The 12,310-nt window shown below is 40.4% G+C and overlaps 1 protein-coding gene across 6 annotated transcripts in view; it reads left to right on the top strand.

The window, feature by feature from the left end:
- The window catches only part of LOC141788797 (band 4.1-like protein 1), a 179,923-nt gene that overhangs the window by 86,261 nt on the left and 81,352 nt on the right, over positions 1–12,310 (top strand). For all 6 annotated transcript variants that reach the window (XM_074667913.1, XM_074667905.1, XM_074667872.1 and 3 more), the window contains exons 2-3: positions 9,158–9,295; positions 11,868–12,035. In XM_074667913.1, coding sequence (XP_074524014.1) covers positions 9,257–9,295; positions 11,868–12,035 — 207 coding nt within the window. In that variant the 5' untranslated portion in view covers positions 9,158–9,256. The remainder of the gene's footprint in view (positions 1–9,157; positions 9,296–11,867; positions 12,036–12,310) is intronic.

Below are 12,310 nucleotides of genomic sequence, written 5' to 3'. Positions count from 1 at the left end.
ACTTTAATTGCACATTCTTACATAAAAAACAAAACAAAACACGAAGAAGACCAACTTCCAGTTTGCCTTTTCTGCTATGTGTTGACGATATGGCGACGCTCAGTCCCTGCAGATGTTTGTGTAAATCAAAATATTTTTTAAAATTAAAAGGACCAAGAAAAACTTTGATGTCTATGGCGTACTGACTTACTCAGTGCAACAAAAACCCACATTATCAACTTTAGAAACTCAATATTTTGATTTTACTTTGACATGATATTTATTATACAATCCATTGGCAACATACAGGCTAGTAGCTCTTCGGCACCATCTACTGCAGTGGGAATGTGGAAGTCATATTTTACTTTCAACTATAGAATGAGTTTTAATTTCTACAAAAGTATCAATATTAAGACTCAAAATATCAATATTGTATCAGAGGTCAAAGTATCATGATATATTACCATATTGATAATTTTTACACACCTCTAGTGGCATGACATTTTTATTTTATTATAATTTTTTTGAATATTAATGACAACTCCACCATTTAAAAAATCATTGCCCATCCGTAAACCTGATGGGGTGCAACTTTAACTGCTACACCATATCTGCACCACATCTTCATTTTTTATTCTTTTACAGATTTATTGTTCATAAAAGTTCTCATGAAGCTCAGGAAGATAGGTGGTACAGATCATAAAAAAATCTACTTTCCTTTACTAAGTGTTGCTGTTTCACTCTGACTGTATTCCTCTTTCTCATTTCATCTCTGACATACAGCCTTCCACTGATCTTAACTGGACAGTCACAGCTTGATTGTAAAATCTTCACCTCCTGAGCAGGTGTTTTGGTCATGAATGCTAGGTGATCATCTAAATTGTTGAATGTGTTTGTGAACAGTCCACATGCTGATGAGAAGATACTCTGAAGCTGCTCCAGCTCTGTTTATCAGGAGCCGGGCTCTGTGCGATGACTTGGCTGCATTTGGGGTTCAGGACATACTAAGAGATAATGTGATTTAGACGACAGAGCACAGCCAAGGGTTGGACAATGGAATTAGAGCTGAGTATGAGCCAAGCAGTGATGACCATGCACTGTCAGGGCCGAGCCCAGGAGCTTGTGTTGTGTTTAAAGGTCCCTGTGTTTAAAGTCCTGCTCTGCCCCGTGTGCTGCTGCAGCAGCAGCAGCAGCAGCAGCAGCAGCAGCAGCAGCAGCAGCAGCAGCAGCAGCAGCAGCAGCAGCAGCAGCAGCAGCAGCAGCACTTGCAACAGAGGCAGCAGCTGTGTGCAGATTGTCCACTGCTAACCAGAGAGGAGGCTGTTTGACATTTTCTTTAAGAAGCGTTGCCACGTTGGCTTATTTCCTCCCTGTTGTCATTTCTTATCTCCCCAGTTTATCCTTGATCCCTCAGTCTCTCTGACCGCCTCATTTCTTTTCTTTTTTTTATTTGGCCTCTCATCTTCTCTGCTTGTTTGCTACATCTCTGTGTTTCTCTTTCACTCTGAGGAGAGAGATGATCGGGCTCAAAAAAAAAATTACTCAATGCTGTTACCATAGCAACTGCATCTATGAGCGGAGCCAGCAGTCTCCTACAGACATGGTGCTCCCTCCCTCCTTCTCCCTCCTCTCCTCTCCTCTCCTCTCCTCTCCTCTCGCCTGGCTCGGATGAAAGCTTGCTTCTGATGAGAATGAAGGGAAGAGGACGAGGCAGGAAGAACACGGGAAAGGCTGCACTTGTTAGGGGAGAATGGTGCTTTCTAAACCCTCCCAGGAAACAATGTACCTGTGTCTGTGATGAATCATTATCACTGATGGCAAATATCAAACGCAGAAAACGTCTGTGAGCTGCACAATGTGGAGAACAAAGGGAACCTGCTGCGTGTTCCTGCACCGTAAGGTGCTTTCTTCATCTCTGGAAAGATCTCTGGGTCGACACAGGCGATTGTGGGTAATGGTCTGTTACAGGAAATTAATGCTTTCACAGGGCTCTGCTGCCGCGCTCCATGACATCAATCTGTATTAATTTTCCAATTAATCTGATTCCATGAGAAGATGTCTCAATGAGGGAGCCCATTTACTACAAACTTAATTTGGGTTATGTGATTTGTATTCAAATCTTTGCACGCGTGTGCATGTATCCTCTGAGGGCTTTTTCATTATTGGGTGGTTACTGAGATCTTTAATGTCGGCCCAAAGCAGAAGAAATGATCCATTTGGGTACGGTTAGACAAAGAGTGCATGTGAGAACAAGAAGAGTGAAATATGAACACAATGAAATAAAAACTGGTAGACTGGAGGGGTGGTGATTAAAATTTGATTACAGATTAATCATGATTATGTTGAGAAAGAATATGGATCAATTATTGAATTTATAGAAATCGGTTACATGCTAAAACAACATGCGTCTGGACTTTGTGTTATGCTTTCCTCACAGCCTGTGCTAGCTGAAGCATTATGAGAATGAAAACATGAACAATGTGGCTCTGATTATCTCTCTGGAATATCAGAACTGAACACAAGACGAGCCAATGAAAATAAACATCAAAGATAGTATATAGCAGTGAGAGCACTTACTCTAACGCTTCTTTTGAAAACCATGTCACTATTCAGCCGTGAATTGCTTTAATTCAAAGACAGCACACCACAGACTGTAAAAAAAAAATGGACATCATTTCGCTTGGCTTGAAGTGAGGTCGCCACAAAAACTGCTCCCCCTGGTGGCCGGCTGCAGTATAGGTCAAACAATGCATCTCCCCGGTCATTCCAGATGGGCTGTGGTCAGACTTTAAAAAATAAAAACACCTGGTAGAAATGTTTCTCACGTCTGATTGTTGTGGTGATTAGAAGATATTATTTGGCTGCCTTGTATTCAAGTCCTCTTTTTCTCTGAAAAGTTTTTCTTCATTTGTTATTAGAGGTTAAAAACGAGGCTTTATGTCATGTTTAATGACGGCAGCTGCCCTGTTCTTGTGTATTTTTTTTTTTGTGGATTGTTAAATATGTCATGAGGGAAAGTTAATAGGCTAATAGGCTCTTTAGAGAAAAAAAAGTATTATTTTTGTCATCTGGCTCCACTCAGATTCTCTCAGGTTTTCTCATAGCTTCTACTGAACAGACTCTGGCTGCACAATGGCGGCGCCATTGGCGGGGGCATTTTTGCTTCAAAACCATACAATGGTAAAAGGCGAAGCCACAATTCAAGTCAGGTGGAGTTGTAATCCAGTTGGGGAAAAAAAACATTTCAATGACAGGGAAAAAAATATAAGACAGTGGTGCTAGAGTTAGGGATGGGTACCTTTCACATTTGAATCAATACGGTACCGATGTCCGGTACCTGGCAATTGGTACTGGTACTCAGCGGTACCAAATTTCGGTACTTTTTTGTGTTTCTGTGGTAAAAAATACCAATTTGTTTAATAATAAAATACATATTTTTTTTGACTACACATATTTATTCTTAATTAAATAACCTTGCAATGCTGTGTTCATGTCCAGCATGGAAAATTGGCTACCCTTCCACTCCCTCACAGTCACAAGTATGCATTTAGGTACCTAAACATGGTACCTTTTGATTTTACATGAACCGGTACCCGTATTTTTGACAGAATTCGATGGGTACCTATAAAAGTACCTAATTCGGTACCCATCCCTAGTTAGAGTCTGATATTTACATTTCTAGTCTAGGTTCTTTTCTTTGTTGTACAGTAAATAAGTTAGTTAAGCTACAATAGGTTTTGTCATTTGTGTTTAGCTATCCTGAAGGTGTAAGGTGTTACACAGCTGTGAACACACATGGTTCGAAAGCTACATTTTTGTTCTACAGTGGAAAAAAACTCCATATGTATAAATTTATTTTAGGTAAAACAAACAAACAAATAAATGAATAATTAAAGTAGAAAGCACACTACACAGAAAGTGCTTTGAGTTGTTTCTCAATAAAACAGATGAAATTCAGTAAGTGACTGATTTTTAATGGTGCAGTCATTTTGGGTTACTGTCAAATGGACAATCAATAATTGCTTTTTTTTAAATCAAGAGTTGTTGATGATAAAAACTTGGTTTGTAATTGAATCTGGACCTCAGTAATCGTAACTGAATCTGAAGGAAATCAGATGGATCAACCATCCCTAGTAGACTGGAGCCAGCGTCTGAGGCAGGTATACGCACACGTATGGCTCTGGCTGGACGCTTTGTGTCACACAGCCCAGATGGTTGTTCAGTGAGGGGGGTGGCAGCTTCTGTTTCACTTGGACAGAATGAGGAAGTGTGCACCTGAAAAGCTCACAGGGGACATGCTCCTCATTATTAAGCTCAGAGCTGTGAGTTTGGGAGGCAAATGTGATAACAGAGGGACAGAGCTGAGAGTCCTTCGCCATCAGAACGCCGTCCCCCACTGTTCCCCACGGAGCCTTTTCCCTTTCCAATCAGGGAGTTTACTTGGCAGTCATATCCGCTCCTCAGTTATTGCAGGAAAATTGATGTCACAACTTATAGCTTGGTTCCTGGAGAAGCGAGGGCGTGATGAGGCCCTGAGTGGACATTCCACTCCACACTCCTCTTTCATCCCAAAGGAGGGAATCATCTCTGTCAAATCACTGTGATTGGACGTAATGTGATGGTTGTGACAGGCGAGCAGAGCGGGGAGGAGGGGGTTCACACTCCTCTAACCACGTGCAGGGTGTCAGGACCTCCTCTGGTTGGGAGTAAGAGGGGAGTTGTCTCTTCTCTGAACCAGAGTGAACCGGTTATGTTCCCGCCTCAGTCGTCAGCCATGCGAACCCCCAGTGCATCATGGGGGTGTGATTTGCTGCTCTTGTAGTAGGGCAAAGAGACCTCCAGGGTCATATAGAGAATGGATTATGTACACGGTCTTGGGGTATTGTCCCGGGAACCCGATAATACACAGACATTATTCCTGAGTGCTGCGCTGAGCAGATCCCACTGAGGATACACTCACACATTAAGCGCCTTGTCTCTCTTTTATATGAGGTCACAGAGAAACATGTTCCAGGGTCATGAGCACCCATTCCATCTGCTGGTTAAGAAAACACCCTGAATCACAAAAACCAATGGTGAGATATCAGGACTTTGTAAATGTTTCCTCAAACTGAGTTCAAACCTGAGGTTTGGTATCATCTGGATCACAGAGCGAAGGATTTGTTCCCACGTAATTCAACACTGTCACTGGTATTCACATGAATGGATGCCAGGGGAGGCAGAGGGGCTGGATTCTCTGCTATAGATGCTCAAATAAATCACATGTGGGATTTTTAATCATCTTTTATTCACATGAAACTCACAGAAAATCAAACACATCGTTGCAGGGTGAAAACAAGGCCTGCCTGACAGGAAAATAGGTTTCAACATAAAATCAAGGTGAAATAAACACTTCATCACAAGCTTTTCCTCTCCTCCTGGAAAGATTATAACATGTTCCCCCATCCTACGACTGAGCTCTTTTATCATAAAGCAAAATTACACAAACACAGGAGTCTGTATTGAATGATAAACTCCCCATTTATCATGTAGTATGAAGCAGAGCTGTGCAGCAGTCTCATGTCTGTAATAGAAATGTACAGTCTGTCCGGTAATGTCTGTAATATTCTGCACGTCTTTATCTTAAATACTACATCACTGTGTTTCTGATGTGCTTTGATCATAAAAGATACAGGAAGGGAAATTAACGTCAAACCATGACTCCACTTGGACGTCAACGTGCAGTTCAACATTTGAACGTCGGCCTTTTGGACGTCAAGTGGACATCTGAAGCAGGGTTCTCAAACTCTTTTAGACCATGGACACCTTTCAGGGTAGACATATTTTCAAGGACCCCTTTGTTGTCATAGCAATGATTCGCTTAATGTTAATACTTTGTGCATAATATTCAAATGAGCATAATGTACTATGTCATATTTTGCAATGATAGAATTAGGCTACATTTGTACTTTCAACGTAATTCATTTTGTAAACTTTAAAGTGATACTCCGAGATGGAACAAGTTGGGTCCTATCACAAGGTTTAGGGCAGAAATTACCCCTACAGCAGTGTTTTTGTGCAGCAGAAGCCCAGAGTGCACACACCAAACCCCCTCCTCCCTGCTCCTCGGTCGGTTTCCTCTGCACTCAGACGGGGCCATATTTTACTTGACCAAAAACACAAATAAACAGACTCCCACCAAAAAAATCTGATATGGGTCTACATTCAGGCTTTATTTAGAGAATTTTCAGCGCGTTACTTTCACACAAAAACACCGCTAAATAAGGCTCTAGTTCTCATTGTGTCGTAAAACGGCGCTACCTCCGCTGCAGAGCCACAGTTGGCTACGAGGAGCTCGCTGCTTAGTGTATCAGTCCGCGCGGGGTGTACCAGATATAAACAAACACATTGCAACGGTTTGCGTTGTCTTGCAGTTGTTGCATCTACACCACCAGGTAGACTGGACTCATTCTTCTTCTTGGTGTGTTGTTTCAGTTGCCAGTTGCTCCCTTTCTGCACATTCAGTTTTTTTTACTAATAGTTCCTCTTCGGTGTACTCTGGTTCATAGAGGTATCCACTTTCTTGAAAAATGACAGCAGGTCGTCCTCTCTCTCATAATCATTCATCTTTACATTGTTATTGCATAATTCGTCCTGGCAGACTACCTGTGTGTGTTTATATCTGGCACGCCGCACGCTCGGACTGATACACTAAGCGGCGAGTGCCTCGTAGCCAGCTGTGGCTCTGCAGCGGAGGTAGCGCTGTTTTACGACACGATGAGAACTAGAGCCTTATTTAGCGGTGTTTTTGTGAGAAAGTAACGCGCTGAAAATTCTCTAAATAAAGCATGAATGCAGACCGATATCAGATTTTTTCGGTGGGAGTCTGTTTATTTGTGTTTTTGGTAAAGTAAAATATGGCCCCGTCTGAGTGCAGAGGAAACCTGCAGAGGAGCAGGGAGGGGGTGTTTGGTGCGTGCGCTCTGGGCCTCTGCTGCACAAAAGCACTGCTGTAGGGGTAATTTCTGCTCTAAACCTTGTGATAGGACCTAACTTGTCCCATCCCGGTGTATCACTTTAAGGAAATGTTACCTCTGGTGCAGTGGTGTGCACAGAAAGAGGAAGTCACCCCCTCATGGCCTAATTGTTGAAAAACATCGGCTCCTCTCAGTGGCCAAAACGTGTGTGAGAGTGCCCGCTTGGTTTGCAATGCTTCTCTCTTTGGTGGTTAAAATATGATAAACTGCCCTCTTGGGTGGCAGAAACGCACACTTTATGTGCCTTTTTTTTTCATCCTTCTTTTCTTTTTGCCCCTACCCCTACACTGAGTTGGGTGAGAGTATAAAAAAAAAATTGCTGATTTTATTGTTGCAAGAGATCTCAGTTTGTTAATGTGATTTTGCAAAAACACAGGACACTTTTACAGTTGTTTTCAAATTATTCCATGGACCCCCTAGCTATGGTTCACAGACCCCTGGGGATCCTGGGACCCCACTTTGAGAAACACTGATCAAAAGGCCCACTTACGCACAACATTCAATACGGATGTGGATACGGATGGGGCCTTCTGCCTGTGCTTTGGTTTATTTCGTTTTTCTTTCATTCGTATTTCTGCATGTTTCCATGAAGCTTGCAGATATAGACCAAATGAAGCTATACCAACGTAAACTGTGGGGGCAGTGTTGCTGTTTCTACCTCATGCGTAGCTTTACTGAGACACAAAGAAGAAATAACAATGTCTGAGCTTTCGTGATGTATTTGATGGCCTCACCAACCACCGCCTACTGCAATGCTACCTCCTTTTTTGTCTTTTATGCAAGCTGTGCCTGAGCAACACCTTCTCCACAGTCGCCATGTTTGTTTATGAGTTTGTTGTTATCTTAAACTTTGACTCTGGGCTGCCCCCCGGTGGATGTCACCTTAACAGCAATGGCAACATAAAGGACGTATGGAAGTATGAAAGCACTGACAGTAACATCATTTGAAAAGGCACAGGAGAAAAAAAGCCATGGTCCAATCATTTCTTTGTCTTCAGTTTTGAACAAGAACTGCTTGGTTTGTTGTTGGCTTGCAGTTCAAAGGCCAACGTCTGGGGTGGTTTGAGGTCGCACAAACGCTCAGGACGTGGGTTGCTCATTGATCTGAGAAGGCACCAGTAATACTGAAGCTTAATTGTTCCTCTCTACAACTATTTTCTACATTTCAGCTGGCGCCCTCAGGGAAATAATTTGTTTAAAAACATTGAAAGTCTCCATCATTGTTCTCAGGGCGGTTTCTATCCTTTTTAAACAACCTGTGTTTTGACAGTCGGCTCACAGTACACACCTCAGTAAACTGATATAACTCACTGCACTCCACTTTCAGTTCAGCTGTTGTTATTTTTCAGTCCGCCCACACAAAAACCTGCAACTGAAGGCAACAAGTTCCAGAAAAATGTTAACAAAGCAACAGAGCGATGCAGAGGTTCATGTGAAGAAACGCTCCAAGAATGATGATGCATGACAAAAATAGACGGTGAAGAAGCAGCTCTCAGATGTGAAGGGTGAATCTGTGTGTCACATCTTTTTAATAACTCTATGTTTGTTTTTCTTTCTCTTTAAGAGCCCACATAGAACCTTATCTGTCATGCATTTTGAGCTGTTACACAGCATGAAGAGATAAAGACGCGAGCATCATAGACACTGAATCCTCTCATGGATGGCTAATAAAACTCTTATCAGCTGTTGGAACTTTTGCCACTGCAGGTAAGCACTGTTGATCAGGTGCTGGCTGTGGCGCTCATTGTGTAGCTTAAAAATTCTTCTTTTCTCTCCGTCAACTCTCAGAGCTGCAGCTTGTCTTGCTTAAATAGACGATCATTATCTGGCTCAGTCAGGGATTTTATAATTAAAGGAAGCGTCCTTGACTGCAAGGTGAATTGTGTCGGAGGAAAACGTGTTGTATCAAAAAGCTACAGCTCTCAGAATCTATAATGAAGGTTTGATCCTGGTGCTGGAGCTTTCATTGTTTTGGAGGGAATGCATTTGTGTTGAGAATTTCACACAGTGTTAAGTTGCAGCACCTGCTGTCATCTCATTTCCTTTGATTCTGGGGGGAAGCGTGCAGTAATCCTTTCGTTGTGCTGCTCTGCAGAAGAAGCTCTGCTCTGTTCAGACCCCATTGATCATTTCTTTTTTGTTTTCTTCTTGTCTCCTTCTAGGCTGGTGTTACTTTGCATAAGCATCAGAAGCAGGCACCAAGGTGAAGGCGAGGATAGCAAGATAGGAGTCTTCCCAGACAGCAGGGGGCAGCAGCAGGCATGCAGGACTACGCCTCTGACGGCAAGATGGCCAAACAGGTAAGCAAGGCTTATTACTGCTTTACTGAAATCCCACTGAAGCCACAAAAGCTCCAGTTTAGTCTCTGTGTTACACAAAGTAAGGTGAAAGTAGCTCTACAGTCATAGTTTTTTAGGTGGAACAGAAGCTTTTTGGGATTCAGGTAAAAGTCTGCTCTTGTACAGACTCTTTAATAAATAGACCTAGTCTCTGTGATGTCACCCATCTGTTTTTAAAGCGGAGTTTTAAAGATATGTCAACAGGGTCCATATTGGAAATGGGGCAGGCTTTGATCCTCCAAAGTACCAGCTATAGGGCGCCCCCTTTGGGTGTGGTAAAATAGTCAACTTACAATATGAAATACGACATAGGGCCCATGATTTTAAATACCTACAATATCACTCTTATTCACAATATCATAGAAAAGATTCACATTAAAAAAAATAATAATATTTTTTCCCCCTGATGTTTGTCTTTTCACGACTTCCTCAAAGAATTGATTCCTTTTTCTGACTGGCATTACTTGCATCATTATCTTTAGCATTAGAAGCATTATTAGGATTTACAATGGAATGACTGTATTATAGCACAATAAACAGTGCAGAGTTTGTCTGCGAAGTTAATGCCCTGTCCTGATGAAAAAATGACACCCATCCACAATATCTATTTCACAAACAGGACAGCCTGGGTGATAAATAAAACACACTTTTCCCAACAGTGTGTGTGTTTCTAAAGCAGCTGACAGCTCTGAGTGGATCAGTCTGAAGACAAACAATGAAGTCATGTCAAATCAGGCTAATAGTTTAGCCCAAGTGCATTAGCTTTAGCTTCAGCTTTACTGAGCTTCAGCTGATGAGAGGGAAGATGACTGACAGTGTTTTTTCAAACTCTGATACAGACATGCTGAAGCAGCACTGAAAGAGGTGGTTCAATGCTGCTTTGATTAAACCTAACTAACATTAAAAAAGTTTGTTACAGTTTTTTTCCCCCCCTCATACTCTTATTATTCAGTTTTTGGCTTTGAATTCAAAGGCACACATATGTATATAGAGATAAAATAAAAAGGACATTGAAAATAAATAAATAAATAAATAAATAAATAAATAAATAAATAAATAAATAAATATATAAACTATATTAGTGAAAAGCTACCAAACTAAAACAAGCAAATGATTATTCATTATTAATGATAATAATAATAATAATAATAATAATAATAATAATAATAATAATAATAATAATAATAATAATAATGATAATAATAATAATAATGATGATGATGATGATGATGATGATGATAATAATAATAATAATAATATCAACAACAATACAGTGAAATAATACTAAAAATTAAGATATGTAAATAAAGTAAGTATGTACTTACAAACATATTAAATAAAAATATTAAATTTATTAATATATATATATATATATATATATATATATATATATATATATATATATATATATATATATATATATATATATATATAAATATTGAGATGGTTGTATTTCAAAGTTTTAATCTTAATTAGTAGCCTCCTGTGCTCTGGTTCCGCAGAGGAGAGCAGAAACCTCCTCTCAGAGCTAATATCCCACATTGTCCGGCCAGACTTGCAGAAACTGGAAATTATGTGTGGAGTACTTACAGTCACATACTTAAATCCAGCCCCTTTATTTTTTTAACTTGATTTTATTGCATGACTGTTTGAAATTTTTATTACTGTTCTGTCAATTATCAAAGCCTTGCCTCTGATTGGACGAACCTGTGGCCTTAATATCTTCTAAATTTCAGTGTTAGGAAAAAAAAAAAAAAACGTAGAGTGTGTGCTGTTGGAGAAACCAGCTTTTCACGTGTGAAAAGTTTTTTGTACCAGGCTACAAATATGTTTGTTTCTGCTGTGTAAACAGCTTCTTTTTGGCTTGGTGTGTCTGTGGTTTCTGGTACTTTCAGAGCCAGCCTTAAGACGACATATAGCCTCATATTTATAACCAAGAGGTTGCAGCTTTGATTGGAAGCTTGTTTCAGTTAGACAACTTTCAGAAGAGATTGCTCTATCAAATACTGAAAATATTCAACATACAGTATTTGCAAACATGGGTGTTTTATTACGTTAGCCAAACTTAGTCTGACCATGTTAGCGTAACTTTCTCAGGAGTTTATTATTATTTAAAAGAAATTTAACTAAATCATTTAAATGTACAACACTGGAAATGAATCAACTTTCAGTTTCTCTTTGTAGAATGTTTCAGAAATTACTTGAACCCCCTCTCTAAGGGGGTATGTAATATTTGTCATTTTTTCACTTAGCTAGCAGCAGTCAAAACAGATGGTGATGAAATGTTTTTAATGTTGTGTCTCACTTTGATTAATCAAAACTGTTTTTATCTGTCTAAGAAAGAAACAAATATACAAAATTAAAAAAAATCAAACTTTCTAAAACTCTCCATGGCTCCATTCTTTGAGGCTGTTACATTCAATGAGTCAATATTAAACAGTTTTTCTGCTGCTGACTGTCCCATATTAATGATTTTTCCACTGAGAATGTTAAGATATTTAACGTTATTCCACTGTTTTTTTTTTCTGTTTAGGACCAGAACTCCAAGCACCTGGATGAGCACAGAGAAACAGATGACATGTCTGAGAGGACATCCCCAAACAAAAACCTCAAATCTCCCCAGAGAGGCTCCAAACGACTTAAAACCTCCCCCTTCAGGGTGACCCTGCTGGACTCCTCTGAGTTCGAAGGAGAAATAGAGGTACGCACACTGACTGCGGCTTTACTGAAACGTGTTTTCTAACATGTTTTCTGGGATTGACCTGAGCATGCGTTGAGCAAACCACTGGAAAAGTGATGTTCTTTCATGGCTGTGTTGCTGGCCTTTTTTCACAGGCTGCTGTGTGTGTATGTTGCACTGTGAGGAACAGATATCAGAGGCACAGGGAATAAACAGGCAAAGAGAATAAAAGAGAGGGTGCCATGCTGTGAGCTCACCAGGGGGGCGAAGCCAAAGCAAGTTACACAGTTCTGTAC

The sequence above is a fragment of the Halichoeres trimaculatus genome, unplaced genomic scaffold, assembly GCF_033239565.1.
Source record: "Halichoeres trimaculatus isolate MK-OKI-2021-1 unplaced genomic scaffold, fHalTri1.1 fHalTri1_scaffold_1, whole genome shotgun sequence".
NCBI classification, from domain to species: Eukaryota; Metazoa; Chordata; class Actinopteri; order Labriformes; family Labridae; genus Halichoeres; species Halichoeres trimaculatus.
Note: the sequence above shows the minus strand (reverse complement) of the source record. Positions and strands in the feature narration are given on the sequence as shown.